At 45.1% G+C, this 21,688-nt stretch overlaps 3 protein-coding genes across 9 annotated transcripts in view; 1 reads left to right on the forward strand and 2 right to left on the reverse strand.

Annotated features, from left to right (window-relative positions):
• The window catches only part of LOC112351140, a 69,385-nt gene extending 60,493 nt beyond the window's left edge, over nt 1-8,892 (reverse strand). The window contains exons 1-5 of one of the 3 annotated variants that reach the window (XM_024688468.1): nt 8,633-8,892; nt 8,459-8,583; nt 8,400-8,408; nt 8,259-8,330; nt 8,044-8,208 (exon numbers count right to left, since the gene is read on the reverse strand). In XM_024688468.1, coding sequence (XP_024544236.1) covers nt 8,203-8,208; nt 8,259-8,330; nt 8,400-8,408; nt 8,459-8,583; nt 8,633-8,807 — 387 coding nt within the window. In that variant the 5' untranslated portion in view covers nt 8,808-8,892 and the 3' untranslated portion in view covers nt 8,044-8,202. Of the gene's footprint in view, nt 1-205; nt 221-8,043; nt 8,209-8,258; nt 8,409-8,458; nt 8,584-8,632 lie in introns of those variants that run through there. The other 2 variants (XR_002994018.1, XR_002994017.1) reach the window with 2 other exon arrangements.
• LOC112351139 (voltage-dependent calcium channel type A subunit alpha-1-like) overlaps nt 1-21,688 on the reverse strand; it is a 123,386-nt gene that overhangs the window by 13,590 nt on the left and 88,108 nt on the right. The window contains exons 1-5 of one of the 5 annotated variants that reach the window (XR_002994008.1): nt 7,903-8,036; nt 7,769-7,854; nt 7,327-7,714; nt 6,292-7,273; nt 5,892-6,222 (exon numbers count right to left, since the gene is read on the reverse strand). The gene's annotated coding sequence lies outside the window, so the exon portion shown is untranslated. Of the gene's footprint in view, nt 1-5,680; nt 5,844-5,891; nt 6,223-6,291; nt 7,274-7,326; nt 7,855-7,902 lie in introns of those variants that run through there. The other 4 variants (XR_002994007.1, XR_002994009.1, XR_002994006.1 and 1 more) reach the window with 4 other exon arrangements.
• On the forward strand, nt 2,705-4,752 carry LOC112351176 (disease resistance protein RFL1-like). The gene is made up of 2 exons (XM_024688533.1): nt 2,705-4,558; nt 4,684-4,752. Exons 1-2 carry the CDS (start codon nt 2,810-2,812, stop codon nt 4,750-4,752), a joined length of 1,818 nt encoding a protein of 605 aa, XP_024544301.1. The 5' UTR covers nt 2,705-2,809.

The raw sequence follows: 21,688 nt of genomic DNA on the forward strand, positions 1-21,688 counted from the left end.
CAGGCCCCGAAACACGCGGAACACGGCTGTCCGCGCGAAAAAATCATGTCCAGTTATGCACCTCCCAAAGAGCTGGGGAAACACTTACGACCATCAAGTACAAAAGCTCAACATTACCAGGAATCGAAAACAATGACAAAGTCGAGCCTATGGATTCCACATGTAGCAGTGACGACCTCTGGTAAAACCAAGAGCCGAAATTTGTAAAACCATTTCAATCCTGCAAACACAAGTGTGAGGAGAAACAAGGATGGTAAACTTCTATCCATGTACTGATTGTAGAGAAGCCTAAAAATGTATAAGCGTGACGGGCTGTAGAGGCCACAAATTCCAAGCGCAGTGCCCTCCATTCTTGCTCCAGTCCTGACAGCACTCCGCCTTGCCTTTCTTCCAATATTCTAGAAACAGAACATAAGAACTCTCCAAAGTCAAAAGAAGTGAAGTTACCATGAGCCTCTTGATCGCAGTGTAAGCCCTCTTGCAGTTCTTGGTTGCCCGGGAATCGGGAATCGCTGGGGCCAGTTGATCCAGTGCGGCAATCAATGCGGCAGATAAAGACGATGACACTGCTCGGTCGCGATCCGGTGCTCCTTTGCTCAATCGGAGGCAGCCATGTCGGATGCGGAGCTATGAAATCGTGATCTTCTTGCGGGACGGGATCACTGCAAGAAGTATTTCCAGGCGATCGATCAATCACTAGCTAAGCTACATTATGCCTCTCAGAAAACTACTCAAACATGCATTCAACCATGACAAAAGTTAAAATAGAGTTCAGCGAACAGGAGAGATAAAAGTTTCCATTGTGTCGTACGAGCCGTTATAGGACATCCTGATGTAGAGGGCGATCGTCATAGCTTGCGTCGCCGCCTCAGAGCGCTCATCCACCGGCGAACTCCCTCCGCCAAGAGCCCCCTAATCCAAAAACGCGTGATACCATAATAGCCTTTTCTCCTTGCGATCGTTTTTGTTTCACAGAAGGAAGAATAAAGTATAGGAGAAAAAACTCCTCTGCATTGATAGCTTGGATCGTATAACTGCCTGTAGTTCCAAGCCTGACAGACGTAGTTCCCATGCAGCCGGAGCTTTCTCAGCTGTGCAGCATTTGGTCCGAGAGTGCTTGGCCACAAAACTCGAGCTCCAAAGCCTGAAAGTAAAAATGAGAGTGCTTGGCCACAAAACCCGAGCTCCAAAGCCTGAAAGTAAAAATGTTATGCATTATATGCTTTATTTCGTTAAAGTGGGACTTATTCAGTAAAGTGGGACATTAATTAGCATGTGTTCACATGCCATTTCCTAGTACTTAATTAATATTTATTAATATTTCTATCAGTTTTTTAATTTATTTTTTTATATTTCACAATATTATAACACAAAATCATATGAAAAGTTTTTAATTTATAAATTATAAAGTTAAAATTTCAATTTTTTATTGTTGTTATAAAAATGGCATGTGGCCACACACCATAAGTGGGATAATGAAAAGTCCCACTTTAACGAAATAAAGCATTTATAGGCTTGAAGAGAGAGAGAGTAACCTGGACTCCATCGAGGGGAGAGTTCTCCATCAGCTCGGTGAACTCCTGCTCCAACATTTGCTGCAATCCGGAAGTTTCTGCGCTGCCTTGCTACAAGCTCTTATAGCTTGGACGTAATGCACCGCTTTAAAGCCTTGCGCTCCCCTTCCAAGCGACGTGATCGATTTTCTGGCAGAGAGAACAGCGAAAGAGGGCCAATCTATGTCGGGAGAAGCAGTCCCTGATGGTTCCCACTGGATGATCTTTGGAGGCGGTGGCGCTTCCGCAAGATCATCCATGATATCCTCGTCGCCGTCAATCTGAGCTCTTCTTTGTTGTCGGCGTTGTACCGCCCATAGAGCCGAGCAGTCTCATCTCGCTCTAGCATCGCCGCATACAAACATCGTTCCAATGCTGCGTAGAACAAACGGATTGAGCGCACGCCTCGGCACAAGCATCCAAATCCGAGACCCCACACAAAGTGACGCACGAATTGGGCGTCACATCCTTTGCAAAGCTGCCCACTCGCTTCATCATCCGATCCGATGCGCACACACGCTTGCAAGCGAATCGATCCTGGGAATCCAAATCCTCCTGCTGCTGCTCACTCTCATCAAGCGATGATTGCTGGCGCCGCCATCTCTCCGCAATGCCACCGCCGCCGGATCATCGTGGCGGAGCCTGTGATTCCCAGTAACCCTACGGCCTCCTCCTTGCCCCTAGGGTGTAGATTATATTACGCTATGTGGATACAAGGAAAGAAAGAATATCCACTTGCTAATTGTCGAAAATTCACTTTTAGTTGCTACGGTTAGACGGTTGTTTTAAAGCAATGCCAGACCGAATCGTGCCAAACCCGAGAAAGGATAAGAGCCTCACGTCACATAGCTAGACAACGCTCTTAAAGAATTTTAGGCCCCTTTTTTTTCCACACTGGAGCACGGTGTCAATGGGAGTCGAACCCGCGACCGTTGCTAATAGCTGTCAGGATTCGAACCCGCGATGTTCTCCAAAGGCGGTAGAATGGTAAACCCGGTTGGACACGGCGGATCAACAACGCGCAGATCAACAAGGTCCCATCGATCCAATCGAGCCTCTGGAAGTGTCCAGGAGAAGGACATTTGCTCCACGCGTCCAACTACATGACTGCCAACCTGGAGACCACGTGACGACGTAAGAACTGTGCCATTTTAGCTGAAGCGGACACGATTTTTCGATCATGGAGGTTGTGAGCGGCTTGGTGAGGCCGCTGTGTGTCTTGGGTATGGACGCTGCCAAGAAGGTATGGGACTGCAATGCCAACATTGAAAGGCTGGAGAATGCCATGGCACCCCACATCCAGGCCAAGATCAAAGCTTTCAGTGAGCACAAGGAGCGAAATGGACCTGGCTTTATGTTCTCTGAAGCGGCTCCCTCTCGCTCTGGAAGTGATTGGCAGTGCCATGGCTGTCCACAGAAGTGAAGGGCCACATGTGTGGGAAGAACGATATAAAAGGTTGCACTTGTCCAATGATCCAGACGTTGAGAAGCAGATGTTCAAGCGCTTGAAGTTCAGCTATGACGAGCTGGGAAACTATGAGGGTGAAAAGCTGCAAGAGTGCTTTCTCTATGTGGCCGCATTCCCAGAAGATAGGTGGATTGGGTTTACTGAGTTGAGGAACTGTTGGATGGAGGTTGGGTCAGAACTCTCACCCACAGCGATTGTCAATGAACTGGAACGGAGATGCCTGGTGAAGATATCTAAGTCTTGGAGGGATGAAGAAGCTCCTGGTTATATAACAGTACACGATATGCTACGCAAACTGTGCATAAGAATCTTAAAAGGGAAGTACAGCCCACAGCAAGAGCACGAGAAGGGATGCCTGTTTGGATATGAGTGGACAAGTGGCATTCAGGATGCAACATTTGCTAAAGTCTCACTCATCTCAAAGAATGTTGGCAGCTTTCTATCCGATAATCATGTGCGAGATGTCTTACTTCTGGATGAGTGTGAAGGACTTTCTAATGTGGATGACAGTCTTATCGATCACATACAAGGTGTCAAGGTATTGAGCTTGTGGCGATGCTATGAGATCCGTTTTATTCCAGAGAGCATTTCCAAGCTGAAAAACCTTCAACTGCTTGACATTCGAGAAACAGGAGTGAGTCAATTACCAGATGCGCTTTTCAGCCTGACATCACTGAAATATCTAAAATCTACTCAGTGGATGCCGATAAAATGTAACATTGCATTACTGCCCCAGCTCTCCAACTTGGAAGAGCTGGAGCTGAACGTTGATTCAAAAGAGGACCCCTCAGTTGTGGATTTCACTGGAATTTCGCGTAAACTAAGACTTCTAGAGCTAAGAATGATAGATGGTACAATGAAGGTTCCAGAAAGCATGGGGAAGCTGGAGCACATTGAAACATTGGATTTACATGCGAAGTGCATCGACTTTGTCAGTATCGTTGGGCTATGGGAACTTGTCAGCCTAACAACTTGTAAAATTTGTGTGCAATCCGTTAGTAGAGCTCCCTGGAAGCGAATGTTTAAGAAATCAATCAGGCTTAAAGTTTTTTCCATTACTGGGGTAGAAGACAGTGAAAATAATGATGACACCTTCGAATGGTTGCAACTACGATATTTAAAAATCCGTGATATTATAAACCTATCTTGGTTGCCCCACCGCCTAGAAACACTTGAAATTGACTGCAGTGGTATCCACTTGTTCAACCTGGATGGATCATTCCCACGTCTTGAAAAGCTGTATCTTACTCATCTACACATTGCACAGTCAGAATTCAAGGATGATTTGGCTGCCAGTCTTCCAAATCTGAAGCAGTTGGACTTTTGGCTAGCTCCTGATATTGAATGGGAGCACTTGCCTCTCTTTGTGGCACAGCTCCCCAATCGCCCCGAGAGTCTGAAACTAACGGGTTGCATAAAGAGACTGTTGTTGCCAACCGAGAGGTCGTCACTTCAGGTTAAAGATGTTTTCGTATCGAGCAAGAAGATGCAAAATGATTTCTTTGAGCCATCAGATCAAATGACTGATATAGAAACTGTGACGTTGAGCTGTAATGAGACTATCGTTCCATCGTCCATTGCATCGCTGCCATGTTTGAAACGTCTTCACATTTCGGGGCGAAGCGTGATACATAACGATGCACTGTGGTCCCACAATCACAGCCAGGGCGCATTTCCCAGGCTGGAAGAGCTACACTGCCCGAAAGGCATGAAAATTCCACCTTGGCTTGAGGACCGCCCCAATCTCAAGAACAAAGTTTTAATTTCCAAAGCGTTTTGGTATCGGAACGCCTGTAGTTCGACTTATTGCTCCTCTAAATCAATATATAAAACAATGCGACCGTCTTCCACCACGTCCCTGGCAATCTCTAGCACCTCGGGTTTGCTCCTTGTCGATTCCAATTCTTGTTGAGCTGCACAGCAGCACCTCCTTTGCCAGCAGCACCTCCTTTGCCGGCTCTTATCCTCGCCAGGAAACCTCTCACGAGAGCCTGCATTTTCGTCGCAGCGCCCTGGATGTACACGGCCTGGATCCGCTTCTCACGCTCGATGCGCAGAGTGAGAGGCAACCCCTGCATTAATCCGGGTCAAACGTAAGTATGAAAAGCTTGGAATAGCAGCTACTTAACAGTTGTCCGATCTTATACAGCGTCAGCATTTCCAGCAGTTCCTTGAAAGGGATTCCTTTGTTTGGAACTCAAAAACTCATCACCTCGTACTCTACTCTCATGTACCTGACCAGAACAAAGAAAAAACGAGTGAGAGACAGAGAGAGATTGCGAGGAACATGCGAAACCATTGGGTCGCGTATTTGTAGCGCCGGCCCAGCGGATCACCGAGGGCGTTTACAAATCGTCGCAGCTTGTGCATCCCAATGTATCCCGTAGCACTGGACGATTGTAAAGTTAGTTCCACAAGGACTTGAACGTAATTAAGTGGCTTACTTGGGATCGAATGGTTCTTGGGTCCACAAGTTTCGATATGCTAACAGGTGCTCTGGCATGACCATAGAGTTCTTGTTCACAAGGCCGAAGGTTACAGCGTCCAGTATGACAGCCACAAACAAGTTCATGAATATGTGACTCCTGACCAAGACCAAGAAGGCGAAGAAGATAATCCCGCCCTCTAGATAGCCATAATCGAGCTTGAAAAGATATGGTTTAAGTCGATACTATTGTGCTAAGCTTTGTTTTCCTTTGAAAAACTACCTAAGCTGTTTAGTTTGGCAAATCATCGCCGAGTAGTGTTTTACCGTTTGTGCAGGCGGGTGCATCAATTGTGGTATCCATCATAACGCAAGACCAGTTATCAAGAGTTGTAACCTGTAAAAGAAAAGAGAAACTGAAACTCATAGAAAAGCAAGCCTTTACCTGAAACACCGTGATGAAAGCGTTGATGAAAGTGCGAAAGTTGACAGACGGGCCAATGCAGGTCCCTTCCTTCATTGCACTGAAGAGTTGGAATGCCATCCCCGCAAACATATACATGAAATTGCGAGAAGAGCGAGTATCTCAGCTACAGTTGGCAAACAGATGAATAACCCATGCTCTCGCTACGTGAGGAATGATGCCAAAAACTCGAGCAATGTAGGCAGTGCAGCCGACATAGTCCCCTCACCGTTCCCTTCTTTCCCATGAGACCAATGGCGGCCATTATGAAGAGTCCAAACTCCATCTGCCGTGCAACCTCTTTCTTATAAACCTTCCACCGGAGAAAGGAAAAACCAGGTGGTCAAACAAAAAACAATCGAGAAAAAGATGAATCAGGTACCTCGTCGCCAAGGAACTTCATCACGGATTCAAGGAGGAAATATGTTGTAATCGCACAGTGAGCCATCTGACGCCGGTCCGAAACATCTGCCGACAACCCAGCATAGTTAGTCGCAAGTAGCCCGGAGTAGCCAAGGAGTGCGAGGATCATGCACTTTTGATATGTCGGATTGCGAATCAAGTAGAAGCACATCCCCCGGATGGGATTGCTTGGTCGTCGAGCCAGCGGAATAGCATAAGTTTTCTGGATGATACGGTTCATGTCCCTCCACAGCTTCTGCCTCTCTGTGAGAAGAACTGCTCCAGAATTTTTTCCAAACTCGTTGATAAACACCGATGAAAACTCTGACGATATAAAATCCCCCGATACAGCAGAGTGCCACGAAAAACAAGGCGTTGACAGGACTCGCGTTCCGAACAGGCTGGTGGTCTTCCCTAGTGATGTCCATGACAGGGTACATGAAGTGCGTCAACCAGTTGTCGAAAGTGGAGCAGACGAACATACTGAGGAGGGCATTCTGGATGTCGTCGAAGTGGAAAATGTTATTAACCCAGGCTCGCGGAGCAAGGATGCCAATGTCATTAACATAGAGGCCGGTACAATATGCTCGGTGCGTGATCCTCGGGTCATTGCATTTCCAGAGAAGGCCCCGAAACTGCTGCAGCCCGATGGTTCCAAATATCAGGAGAATTGAAAATGTGAAGAGAATAACCGAAACAATTGCTGGAATAGTCCGAAAAAGATTTGATAATAATGACCTCAGTCCTGTAAACCGAACCACGAAACGAAATGGCCGAAGAGAAGTAAACGCACCGACGGTTGGTATGGAAGTTTCATTCTCAGCATTATACTTCAGAAGAATAAGCGCATCGGTGACGAGAATAAACAAGTCCAAGATGTTGTACCAGTTACTCAGGTATGCGTCTGGCACAAAAATAAGTCCCTGTGCAACGATCTTCATCAAACAGTCTAGCAAAAAGACCTGCTCCAAAACAATGTACAATGTCGAGCAAAATAAGGTAAGCATGTGCTTACCACAAAGTTGATCTTCTGCAGATTCCAGATGAAATCGGGGACAATTATCGGCTCTCCATCATCTCGCATCTCAACTACGAGCCAAGTATTGATGACCATCCAAACTATCACAAACCACAAGTACGGTTTACTGCCGAGGATCTTCCTAGACAGGATCCTTATCGTGTTGCCCTCTCCAAACAGAAGAAGCGACCTTCTCGCAAGTACCACGGTCTCTGTATGGTTGTAAGAGTTCTCTCGAGCTCTTCATACTCCGCAAGCTGGAAAGATTTCCTGTTGCTAGAGGCCCTGCTTAGATTTCTGCCAATTTTTGGACTGCTGAGATGGTAAGCAGCGAATACCAGAGATAATCAAAAGTTGTCGTTCCATGGTTGGGATTCTCGTATGTCTACAAACAAAGAGATGGCTAAGGAATGAGCTTATAGAAAAAAACTCACTATACAGTTCTGAAATACGTAGCCGCCAGCAGGTTTTTTGTCACAAAAGCGCATGGGATAAGGAAGTTGCTTGTCCGCTGTTCGAAAGCACCTGCCCAGGAGGATTTTGATTTCACGTAATAAGAACTATCGAGATTACCTTTGATTCATCGAGTTTTGCAAGAACTGCGTGCCGAGTAGAGAATAGAAAACCAACAGAAAAAACGTCAAAAGGATAACGTTTTGGAGAGGACCAACCCTTTTTCACGGCCGCCATTGTAAAGTGTTAACAATGCACAGATCAGCCAAAAGGAAATTTACAAACCATACTATGCCATCGGCAAAAAATGTGACGTGCTTCAACGCTAGCAGGCCCCGAACGTCGAGCCTATTGTACGGATTCCGCATGCAGCAGTGACGACCTTTGATAAAGCCAAGAGCCGAAATTCGTAAAACCATTTCATTCCTGCAAACACAAGTGTGAGGGGAAACCTCGAAGAGGGAAACAACGATTACGTATAAAGCGCCGTGATGAGCCCGTCCAGGAAATCGATGTTGAAACTCCGGACGTGTGTCCATCGTTCGTGCCTAGACCCAGCCATCGCTTGGAAGATAAGCACTACCATATGGGAGCATATAAGAAACACAAGAACATACTCGGCTCTCCTGCCACCAAAGCCTGTTAGAGGAAGGATGCTAAACTTCTATCCACGTACTGATTGTAGAGAAGCCTGAAAATGTATAAGCGTGACGGGCTGTAGAGGCTCCAAATTCCAAGCGCAGTGCCCTCCATTCTTGCTCCAGTCCCGACAGCAGTCCGCCTCGCCTTTCTTTTTATATTCTAGAAACAGAAAATAAGGACTCTCCAAAGTCGAAAGAAGTAAAGTTACCATGAGCCTCTTGATTGCAGTGTAAGCCCTCTTCCAGTTCTTGGTTGCCGGGGAATCGGGAATCGCTGGGGCCAGTGCGGCAATCAATGCGGCAGACGAAAATGATGACGCTGCTCGGTCGCGATCCGGCGCTGCTTTGCTCACGCCATGAATCGGAGGCAGCTGATCCTCCCATGTCGGATGCCGATCTTAGAAATCGTGATCTTCTTGCGGGACGGGATCACTAGAAGAAGTATTTCGAGGCGATCGATCAATCACTGCATCAGCTAAGCTACATTATGCCTCCGGCGCCTGTGAGCTTCGTCATAGCTTGCGTCGCCGCCTCGAGAGCGCTCATCCGCCGGCGAACTCCCTCCATGGCCGTCACCGCCAAGAGCCCTAAATTCAAACTACCTAATCCAAGAACGCGTGATCCAAGGGCGGCATTTTGGCCACGAGAGCCTTTTGTCCTTGCGATCGTTTTCGTTTCACAAATTTGTGAAGAACACAGTATAGGAGAAAAAATTTCTCTGCATTGATACCCTCATGATCTTAGACACTCGCTCTGGCATCGCCGCATACAAACATCGTTCCAGGGACGTGATGCTGCGTAGAACAAACAGATCGAGCGCATGCCTCGGCACAAGCATCCAAATCCGAGACCCCACACACAGTGACGCACGAATTGGGCGTTACATCCTTTGCAAAGCTGCCCACTCGCTTCATCATCCGATCCGACGGGAATCCAAATCCTGCTGCTGCTGCTTGCTCTCATCGAGCGATGACCGCCGCCGCCGCCATCTCTCCGCAATGCCACCGCCGCCACTCTTGCCGCTCTTGCCGCGCCGGTACCGCCGGATCATCGTGGCGGAGCCTGTGATTCAAGCTTGCTCCGCGTATATTCTGGTGTGTAAAGTAGATTTTATTTTGGCAAATTGTCAAAGAGTTATCATCTGCGATAAAATACCAGCTTTTGCCCATATCCGCGCCATGTAGCATGTCGCCCTCTCTCGTTCGTTCGTATTGCTTTCCAATATACAGGAAAGAAAGAATATCCAAGTGGAGCTCCCCCCCGTTGCGCCTCCTCCTGAGTCACTCTCTCTCCGCTTACTTGGCAGTGATGTGGCATCCTTCTTTTTGTTTTTTCTCCAGCGCACTCCCTCTCCCGTCCGTCGCCGCTGTGCACGCCCTCACGACTCCCGCCTGCACTCCCACCCGCCCTTGCACGCCCAGCGTGCGCCCTAATTACTTCCACGTGGCCACAGTCCCGACACTTAGCCAAATTTCAATCAGCGCGCTCTGTTCCACCCATAATTGACCTAAAAACGTTTCCATTCACACTGGATAATTGACTTAAAAGTGTTTTTGTTTCTTTTATGATCAAGCATGGCAGCAACATCAATTTCCAGAGGTAAGCAATTAATTCAACTTTATATTGATTCAAGAAAATTATTTAAGATCCCCCATAGCTTGATGAGGTGCAAGAATTCTATGAAAAGGATTTTTTTTTGCAGAGATTTAGATTGGAATTTGTCTAAATCAAATGAAATTATAACTCCTATTGTGTATATATTACAGAAGGATATGAACAAGTTTCTAGATAGTGAGAGGAGAAAGGGTGATGGAGTGGATTTTTGATGATTTTCCAACAAAAATCATGATCTTGGAAATTTGAAATGACCCAAAAACACAAACTTTTTATCATTAATTAGGTATATTTTTTTACAAAACATAATTACAAACTTCTTAACACAGGTATTGGTGTAAATATGAAAAACAAGATGCTTGTGAAACATTCTCTACAGTTGTTGAATCTACAGAAAAGTCAAGACTTGGAAGTAGAGGTCAAAGTTCTAACAAACAAGATCAATTTACATAGGAAGTATTCACTTTTAACTTATCGACTACATGAGAATGACGCATAAAGTGTATGTATTTGGAAGAACACAAATCTCGAGAAAGTATTTGTCTATCAAAAAGGTGATCGATGTAAAGATTGTTTTACCATTGGGATTCAGACAACTTGGCAACTACAAAAGATGGTGGACTTTGCAAATAATAATTTATTGAGTCTTGATGCAACTTTTGGAATTAATCGCTACAAAGTAAAATTTTCATTTATTTTTAAGTGAATAATAATTAATAATTTACAGTTCCCATTATACATCATGCTTGCTTTTGATTATTATGGAAATGGTATTCCAATTGCATGGGTTTTAACTTTTAGTGAGAAAGGAGAACATATAAAGAATTGAATGATAGCTTTTAAAAAATGAGTTTTAAAACACATGCCAAATTGGAAACCATGTGCAATAATGATTGATGATGTTGAAGTAGAGATTAATGCTATAACGTAATTAATTTGATATGATATTATTTATTTATTTTTCTTTTATATAGAGCTACATTTGATTGTCAAATTCTATTATATATTTGACATGTAAGGAGGAATTGGCTCAAACATATTATTCATAAAGTGAAATTTTGGGATATTAGGATGGAAATATAAAAATGTCTCAGAGATATTATGTATCATTCAATTCACGCAGCTTTTCATGATGATAATATTATGTGAGCTGAGATTAAACAATTTATCGAACATTTTGAGGTGGATTTTCAAAATGAAATAGCCTTTATCAAGTATTTTCAAGATGAATGGAAGGACAAAGTTGGTAAGTGAATCAATATTTTGATTTTTATAATTTATTTTAATTTATATTTGATAGATACATGGGTTGTTGCTGTTTGAAATTTCCCTCATACTTACAAGGAGACAAATAGTTTGATTAAGGCATTCCATGCAAATATGAAAGTTGCTCGCAGATTGGGCAATTCATCAACTTATTACTAAGGTTTATATAAGGTACTGGTTTACTAGTTATTGCAAAGATTATGGTTTTATTTGAAACCATGCATATGAAAAGCTAATTGATGGTGCAATTGTTAAAGCAAGAAATATCAACGACTCTCAATGGGGTCATTTATAGGGCAACTATCCAGTGTGAATGGAAATGTTTTTAAGTCATTATAGATGGAACTCGGTGATTGAAATTTGGCTAAGTGTTGGGGCTGTGGCCACGTGGAAGTAATTAGGGCACATGTTGGGCCGCGGGTGGGAGTGTGCAGTGGCGACGGACGGGAGAGGGAGTGTGCTGGAGAAAAAACAAAAAGAAGGCCTAATGCCACATCACCACCAAGTAAATGGAGAGAGAGTGAATCAGGATAGTGTTTAATGGGAGGCATCGTTACTGTGCACTTCTGCCTGCCCACTCACCCTCACAGCTCCCGCTTCCCACCCGCCCCCACATGTCGGCTTGCACCCAGCATGCGCCCTAATAACTTCCACATGGCCATAGCCCTAACACTTAGCTAAATTTCAATCAGCGAGTTCCACTTATAATTGACTTAAAAATTGTCGTGAATGTGATTTCGGGTATCGAAAGTACCTGTCGACTAGTCCTTTCGGATACTCTTTCCTTACTGCCATGACGGCAGGAGGTCAGTATTGTTGGACCCTTTATCAATCCCTCTTGTGCTAGTGGAGTTAACTAGGCATTTCGAGTGTATTTAGACCGGACGAGCATAAGGATGGAATTCTTACGTGTTATTAGCTAAACATACTTAGCCCAGTAAGGAGTTCCCATTTCATTATGTTTTGCACTGGCTAGTGACAAGAACCCTTACGTATTGAGATTAGTCCCTTAATATCACTAGATGATAGCTTACCATGTCTATTAAACACCTTTGCTATCATGCCCTTTGTGTTAGTCTCAATTCGGTCCCAAATGCTATTTATGGAAAGTGTCTAGATTTGCTCATTTGGCATATCTACAGAATGTAGAGATTGGCCTGAACACAATGGTATTCGTCCTGTGTCCAAATTCGCAATTTAATGCCATTCTATATTTCGTAAGTTTCAAGCTTGTCCCAGAGAGTAACTCTTGGTACTAAGGGTGGCTTGGGGTGAAGCCCAAAGTGTATGTTCCTCAAGGGGAAGGGGGTGGGGGCCTATGGGGGGTAGTAAGGATAGTGTATAGTAAGGATAGTGGGTATGTCGGGTATGGCCGACCAACCTGAGGCATAGTTTAGCTCCCGCTTGCGTGCCTGTTTTTGTTCTGCGTTTGGCTTGGGTTTAAGCCCAAGTTTCATTTCATGCTAGCTAATGGAGTACCCATGTCCTCATGTTAGGCCACTAGTATGCTGAAATAGCGCCAGACTCCGTTTGGCTCCATTTTGCATGCTAGTCTTGGCATTAGGAAGCTGGTTACTCTAGGACTGTTCCAAGTCGCTCTGGGCTCTCGTCCCTTTGCTCCTTGGGCTATATGCTCAGGTGTTACTCTATGGTCCTCACTCCTTGGCTCCATGCTTGGGAGTTTGGCACCGTTCCTTCGTTCAGTGGCCCAAGCCCTTGAACCTCGGGTTCCACACCACGTTCCTTTGGACACATGGCATGTGACACATGGCATCTGTCATGTGGCATAAAGAGGGTTTAGGTTCTGCTTCGTGGTGTTATCCTATGGTAGGATAAAGGGTAAAAACCACGTGCAGTACAAAAATATTTCCATTCACACCAGAAAGTTGCCTCATAAATGACATAAAAACGTTTCTGTTTCTTTTATGATCAAGCATGGTGGCAACATATCAATTTCCATTTCCAGAGGTAAATAATTAATTCAACTTCATATTGATTCAAGAAAATCATTTAGGATCCCAATGAGGTGCAAGAATTCCATGAAGAGGATTATTTTTGTGTAGATGATTTAGATTTGTGAGTATGTTTTCTTTCAGATGAGAGTATTGAGACATAAATAGTTTGATTGAGAGATTCCATGTAAATATGAAAGTTATACTCGTCCGAAAAAAAACACATTCACAATCTAAATCATCTACACAAAAATAATCCTTTTCATGGAATTCTTGCAAAAGGATTCTGAATGATTTTCTTGAATCAATATGAAGTTGAATTGATTGTTACCTTTGGAAATTGATATGCTGCCACCATGCTTGATCATAAAAGAAACAAAAACTTTTTTAAGTCAATTATATCCAGCATGAATGGGTGGGCTAAGTGTTAGGGCTGTGGCCACGTGGAAGTTTTTAGGGCGTATGTTGGGCACAGGCGGACGTGCGGGGGCAGGCGGGAGCCGTGAGGGCGAGCGGGTGGGCGGGAGTGCGTGGTGGCGACGGACGGGAGAGGGACCGCGCTGGAGAAAAAACAAAAAGAAGGTTTGATGCCACTGTAAGCGACTAATTTTTCCATTTTACTTTAGTCACTTAACTGCACCTCCGACCACTTGGAGGAGTCTCATTCACAACCTCCATAAGTCCCAGTTAGGACTTGGGGCTTGCCAGCCCTAAGAATGGCTTCCATGCCACTCAACCTTTGCACTTGGTCCAAGTGCTCCACGTGTCCGATCCCATTACCGACACCCCAGGGTACCACTGACATACCAACCCATTACGCTAGGCCATACCCATTCACCTTGGTCACACTGGCGGTCTAACGCCACCTGCATCATAATCCTATCTCTCAAAGACTGGGCCATCCGTCCATGAGCGATCATCCCAGATCCACTCCTTAGCATCCTTAGGATGCCCGCAGAGATGGGGAATAGCCTTCCCTGACAACTCTTTTCCAGTCCCCACCAAGTCCCTTTTAGTCTATGGCCGTGTTCACCAACACTGCCACTGGATCAAGGCCCGCAGGCCTGACTGCTAAGTCCCACTATCCTTTGGGACTTCCTCACCATGTGACCATATCCTTGGTCACTGCATTAGAGGCCTACTCCTCTTCCCTTTCACCGTTTGGGACTTTGGGACAACATTTCGGAACACCGTGGCCTTACGCAAGCCTCATGGGTACTCTCCCCGCCTTTCGCCTTTAGGTGCTCTAGCCATGGGCTTAGAGCGAGGTTCCGTTGAGCCACGACAAGTATCCAAGTAGGTAGTGCCACCCACACTTGGACTGGGAGCATCAGCCAGTCGATCTCCCGGGGGAACTAGAGCCGGCTCTTGAACACTTCACCAAGCTACCCCGCTTGTCGGTCCATGTTCACTTTAGTCTTGGACTTCCTAGTGGGCAGCTCATCACCCAACACTGGGTCCGGCCTTCCTGGGCCAAACTGGCCTTTTCTGGCCAAACTAGCTCCACTGCAGTCCTCCCCCTACTATACTTTTGGAGCTCACCAAACCCCCCAGGGTCTGGGAGACGAACGCTTTGGGCTTTCACCCTCTCAGACTCGGACTCGGACTCGGACTCGGACTCGGACTCGGACTTGGACTCGGACTCGGACTCGAACTCGGGCTCGGGCTCGGCCTCAGGCTCGGCCTCGGTCTCGGTCTCGGCCTCGGCCTCGGTCTTGGCCTCGGCCTCGGCCTCGGTCTTGGCCTCGGCCTCGGCCTCGGTCTTGGCCTCGGCCTCGGCCTCGGTCTCGGTCTCGGTCCCGATCTCGGTCCCGATCTCGGTCTCGGTCTCGGTCTCGGTCTCGGTCCCGGTCTCAGTCTTGGTCTCAGTCTTGGTCTCGGTCTCGACTTCGGACTCCATCTCGGGTCCATCTCGGACTCCATCTCGGGTCCATCTCGGACTCCATCCCGGACTCCATCTCGGACTCCATTTCGGGTCCATCTTGGGTCCACCTCGGACTCCACCTCGGGTCCATCTCGGACTCCATCTCGGGTCCATCTCAGACTCCATCTCAGACTCCATTTCGGGTCCATCTCAGGTCCACCTCGGACTCCACCTCGGACTCCATCTCGGACTCCATCTCGGGTCCATCTTGGACTCCATCTCGGGTCCACCTTGGACTCCACCTCGGACTCCATCTCGGGGTCCTTCTCGGACTCCACTTCGGACTCCAACTCGGGTCCATCTCGGACTCCACTTCGGATTACAACTCGGGTCCATCTCGGACTCCACTTCGGACTCCAACTCGGGTCCATCTCGGACACTTCCACGTGTCATGTGTTGGTCCTTTTGGGTCCCCTTTTTGGAGCCTCGCTTATTGCTCGCTTCGTGCTCATTCCTCGAGCACCTTGTTAGGAGTTCCACTCCCGCTCTCAACCTTTCAAGTCGGAGCTTTTAGTCCAAACGTGTTACGCTTGTTTGGTTTTCGCTTCGGCCACCACCACATGGCACCCTTCCGGCTCCACTTTGGGGCCTAGGGATTTTGTGTCTCACAGCCACATCACCACCAAGTAAGCCATTTGGCTATCCACAGCTAGAGTACGCTCCATGAATTCTTCTTTCTTCAGATTATGATGACAAATTTCCTTTTGGCTATCTTCCATTGTATCAATGAGGCTCACATTGTTGTCAGGTAAAGCTTCTGCAAGATGTTTTGCAAGTTGTGTGTGGGACTTCTTCCTCAGCCGGCCTGAACTATGCTTTTCAGGATTGTTGTTGTTTCCTATCATTGCCAAAAATGATTATGAACAAAAACTACAAAACATACCTTTAGGCTCTGATTCTCCACATGGAGGTGATGGTGATCTTTGTCGTGAAGCTCCTAGTGTCGATAATGGTGATCGTTGGGATGTAGGTGGTGAAGACATTGATTCTTGAGTCTATCCCTGTGAATTCACAGTTCGAAGGTCTTGAAGCCACTTGTCCATCACTGCATAGAGTTGATCATTGAACTTTGGTGGTAAATCAGCTTCACGATGTTGCTCCATTGTCATGTTCCAATAACTGCTTCTGCCAGTAGGAACATGATATTCATGTGACTTGATTTTGTTGAACTCTTTGTAGATATACTTCTAACGAGATTGGCATTGCCCAGGCAAATAGTTGACACCATGTGTCAAACAATAGCTGCAAAATCAATGAACCACTGGAAGTCTAAAAAATCCAAAACTTACTTGAAGACTTGCTGCTAACAAACACTTGCAGTCTTGTGCCTGTATGTGGACCACTCCACGTGCGGATGGTGGGGCCAACTAAACTGCAACTAGGGCCTCCCGTTAAACACCATCCTGATTCACTCTCTCTATGGTGAAGAGTGTGGATTAAGCAGCTCAAGCCTTGTTTGCAATTGCTGATTCTTTGGTAAGTCAATTCATTTTCTTATTCATGAACTTGACTTTTATAGTTTACAGCGTCACTGATTACTATCTCAGCAGCAATGAGAGAGATGATGAACTGATGAAGACATGTTGATTTACCTACGAAATGACAATCTTAGACTACTTTTGCATCGGAGTCTCTGCCACTCTTTTCTTGGCCTTTGTAGTCGCGAAGGAAAACTTTCTTGAACTTGGGAAGCGCAGAGTCAAACTCATCGAGGATTTGCTTTGCATGTTGGCATTTCATGTTTCGCTGATGCTGTTGAATCATAGCCCTCAAAGTCAACACATCCTCGCTTGGCAATGCTGTGGGGATTTGAGATGAGAATTTTCCCAAGAAATAAAGAGAAGAAACTATGTACTGGAAGTAAAGATCGCTATATACCTTCTACTACCGATAGAAACTTCAGGCTTGACTTGTAAATTGCCAAAAACTCTACTGGTTTTGCAGGTGAAAGTGCACCAAGCTTGCTTGCCACTATCGCTGAGCTCACTTCTCCAGTGTTTTCTAAAAAGAAACAAGATCATAAGAAAACAAGCGAAAAAAAGAAAAAGGCTTTTGGAAAGCTTACCAGACGCTACAATATCCAACATGAACTTACAATCTCGAGCAATATGCACCTCAACCTATTTATAGTCTTCCTCCAGCTTGTCTGCAGCTCCTCCACCCACAAAGAATTCCCAGGAAAAATCCTGGAGATAAAAGGTGCCACAATTGTGATACGAAAAGCCTCTTCAGCTCCAGTAGTGTTGTCAATAGCCAGTTTTCTCTCAAGGAGGTATTGGCATTCTGGATCCTCTTTTCTATGTTTTTGATAAACGGCAAGTCCTGTAATGAAATGTTGACAAGAAAGATAAGTGTCACATTTTCCGAAAAATAGAACTTCACTGTAGCGCACATGGTTTTTACCCTTTATCCTATGGTGCTTTACCATAGGATAACACCACGAAGCGGAACCTAAACCCTCTTTGTGCCACGTGATAGATGCCACGGATCACATGCCACGTGTCCATAGGACAGTGGAACTCGAGGTTCAAGGCCTTGGGCCACTGAACGAAAGAACGGTGTCAAACTCCCAAGCATGGAGCCAAGGAGCAATGACACTAGACCACGGAGCAACTCCTGAGCATGCAGCCTAAGGAGTGAAGAGGCAGGAGCCCGGAGCGACTTGGAACAATCCTGGAACAACCAACATCCTAATGCCAGGACCAACACACAAAACGGAGCCAAACAGAGGTTGACACTATTTTGGCATATCAATGGCTTAATGCGAGGATATGGGTACCCCACCAACTAGCATGGTATGGAACTTGGGCTTAGACCCAAATTGACACAGAGCAAGGATAGGCACGCAAGCGGGAGCTAAACTAAGCTTCAGGTTAGTCGGCCACCCGACCTACCCACTATCCCTATTATACATTTGGAACCCCCCATATCCCCCCCCCCTCCCCCTCCCTGAGGAACACACACTTTGGGCTTTCACCCCAAGCCTCCCTTAGTACCAGGAGTTAGTCTCTGGGACAAACTTGAAACTTACTAAATATGGAATATCCTTAGATTGCGAATTTGGACACAGGACGAACACCATTGTGTTCAGAACAATCTCTAAATTCTATAGATATGCCAAATGAGCAAATCTGGACACTTTCCATAAATAGCATTTAGGACCAAAATGAGATTAACATAAAGGGCATGATAGCGAGGGTGTTTGGCAGACAGGGTAAGCTATCATTCAGCGATATTGAGGGACTAGTCTCAATATGTGAGGGTTCTTGTTACTAGTCAGTGCAAGACATAACGAGATGGGAACTCCTTACCTGGCTAAGTATGTTTAGCTAATAACACCAAAATGCCCAGTTAACTCCTCTAGCACAAGAGGGGTTGATAAAAGGTCCAGCAATACCGATCTCCTGCCATCATGGCAGTAAGGTAAGAGTGTCCGTAAGGACTGGCTGACAGGTAACTTTCGATACCCGAAGTCACATTCGCGACACTCTCCCCCCTTAGGGAAGATCGACGTCCTCGTTGATGCATACTCGAGTCTAGAATATCGCCAAGGAAACAACTCCAAAAAAAGTTCAAGGTATTCACATTATGTGAGAAATGCACCAACTTAAATGAGTTAGGGTAACCTCTTCGTCTAACGCGGATGCGCTACCAACTCAGACACCTTCCGGCCATCACTAACAAGGAAATGACGAACGGAGTTAGCCACCCTTGCTGCTTTGGGTGTCACCTAGCTACAAAAGTGTGATATGCCCTTGCTCGCAAGGATATAGAGAGAGAAGCCAGAGTGTAGCGCACCTGAATTTGGAGCCGAACTCCAAGCCCGTTGCGCTACGAAACGAGGGTCCGGTACAATCCCACGAGCACCAGCTCCCCGTATCCAGCACCTGCACGCAAAATGGTGTCAGACGGAGTCTGGCACAATTTTGGCATACCGGTGGCCTAACGCGAGAAGGAGGGTACTCCACCGACTAAAGCAGCATGGAGCTTGGGCTTAGACCCAAGCCGGTCGCAGAACAAGGAGCGACACAGCCCAGCGGAAGCCAAACTAATGTCTCAGGTGGTCGGACATGCATTCCAACCACTATCCCTACTATACATTTGGAACCCCCCACAGCCCCCCCCCCTTGAGGGACACACGCTTTGGGCTTTCACCCCAAGCCACCCTTAGTACCAGGAGTTAGTCTCTGGGACAAGCTCGAAACTTACTAAATATGGAATGGCCTTAGATTGCGAATTTGGACATGGGACGAACACCATTGTGTTCAGGCCGACCTCAACATTCCGTAGATATGCCAAATGAGCGAATCTAGACACTTTCCATAAATAGCATTTGGGACCGAAACGAGACTAACACAAAGGCGTGATAGCGAGGGTGTTTGGCAAACACGGTAAGCTATCATCTAGCGAATATTGAGGGACTAGTCTCAATATCGCGGGGGTTCCCAACACTAGCAAGTGCAAGTCAACATCATGAGTTTCTCATCACCGTGTCAAGTATGCTTGACTTAATGACAACTTAGGATTTCCTTCCTTAGTGCCCTTCCGGTCTAAGTGCACATGTGCTGACCAGTTTCTCAACTAGCTTGGGCGGAGACCATAAAGGGAACCAGCAGTACCGACCTCCTGCCGTCGTGGCAGTAAGGAGAGAGAGTCCGTAAGTACTAGCCGACAAGTATCTTTCGATACCCGAAGTCACATGCGCGACACAGAGGCCCCAACCCTCATGAGCAAAGAAACCAAACCTGTCGGTAAGGTTTAGATAGACTACTGTAAACAGTTAGTTAGAGTTGTTTACATGGTCATGCTCTTTTTAAACGACAAAAGGAACATCGACAGAAAGGCGGGTAATGTAATCAGTCGACAGTAGCTACCCCATGACTAGAGATTTTAGCATGCACACGAAGTGCCAAAGTCAATCTGCCTATACTGGCCCAAATTCAAAGATCAATAGATGGACAATATCAAAGTCATAAACAATGATATCTAAAAGTCTTATTTATCAATGATTAAATCTTAAATTAGAACACAAAAGTATTCCAAGTAAATTATCATCCGATAAACCAGTAGTAGAGTATAGGAACCACCAAGATCACTATAATTGGAAAACATAGGATTCACCATCGAACAAAATTCAATAGCCAAATTATCATTAAGAAAACTCAATGATAAAATTTAATTATCAAAGATTGCAGACAGTATGCCAAACAACTTACAAAAGAGAACTTAAAGAATACAAAGTATCATTGACTGGCAAGTAAAATGCTCGCGAATGTACAATCTACCAAAACTAACTTAAGCAATAATCAACAGAACAAAATAAATGCGGTAAGACTAACAAACACTCATTCATGCCAACTATCGCATTAGCCAATCTAAATAGATCGTGGTCAACAATACAAAGGAACTCAAGTTGCTTAAGCAAGTGTTAGCAACATCCTATTGATATTTCAAACCCAATAGACGCAAACCACAAAGAACATATAGTAATGCGAAAAGCCAAAAGCCATCAATGAGAACAACTAACTATCATAAAAGACCATTAATTATCCCATAAATAGTGAGATGCATAATCATTGTCAAAGAAAGAATCTACCATCCCGAAGAATGACAAATCATTCTATACCAACAATAATCAAGTAAAACTTTTTTGACAAGGATAATCAATTATCCTAGATGATAGTCAATCATCACCAATGATTGCTAGATGCAAAAACCAACTTCAATATCGAAGCTAATGAGCCAAAATATCTTCCCCCAACAACTTCTAATAAATGGAAAAATGAGCATGAAAACTCAAGGAACCAAAAGTTTGAAGAAGCTTATAGCCAAGTCTTGCTTAACAATGATCACGAGTCTTGCATATATTAACTTTAATGCTAAGAAGAAATTATGGTACAACCCACAATATCCTTCTCAACACATCTATAAACTAAACTTCATAATACAAAAGCTAATGAAGAGCATGTTTGCATCAATCCAAAAGCTAAGTATAATGAAGTTATGCTCAACAAGTGATCATCTAATTCGATCCTCCATGAATCCATCTATAGTAAGACGTAACTCACTTCATAACAAGCACAAGAAGAATCATCAATGATCGATATATCCTAACTGAAATTCAACAAAGATTCAATCACTTCAATACCAATCACTAACTCTTCCTCTCATAGAGCTAGCATAGTCCATGACTAAATCATCTTTCAAGGAAAATCCAAAACTCAACCCCTACTAAATAATCTTATCTAGAACACAACTAACTCAAACTTGCCACTCAGTTCATTTGAATGTCAATGTAGTTGTTAATTAGCAATTGCACAAATGCCAATAACACAAAGCCATAGCCAAATCATCAACACTATCTTCATTAAGACTAATGAAATTCAATATCAATCTTTCAGAAAGACATCTCATCTCACTTAAATCTCAACATCAATAATATTAATGATAGGGCATCACTTCAATTCCATCAACACCATAACAAAGCTAGAAGAAAGCACGAGTGAATC

The sequence above is a fragment of the Selaginella moellendorffii genome, unplaced genomic scaffold (genome assembly GCF_000143415.4).
Source record: "Selaginella moellendorffii unplaced genomic scaffold, v1.0 SELMOscaffold_58, whole genome shotgun sequence".
Classification (NCBI taxonomy): Eukaryota; Viridiplantae; Streptophyta; class Lycopodiopsida; order Selaginellales; family Selaginellaceae; genus Selaginella; species Selaginella moellendorffii.

What these genes read in the sequence shown, in the direction of transcription:
- LOC112351176 (XM_024688533.1), top strand. Translation starts at nt 2,810, where the DNA reads ATGCCAACATTGAAAGGCTGGAGAATGCCATGGCACCCCACATCCAGG. An exon ending in AAATGACTGATATAGAAACT is followed by an intron (nt 4,559 to 4,683) that starts GTGACGTTGAGC and finishes CCACAATCACAG; the next exon opens with CCAGGGCGCATTTCCCAGGC.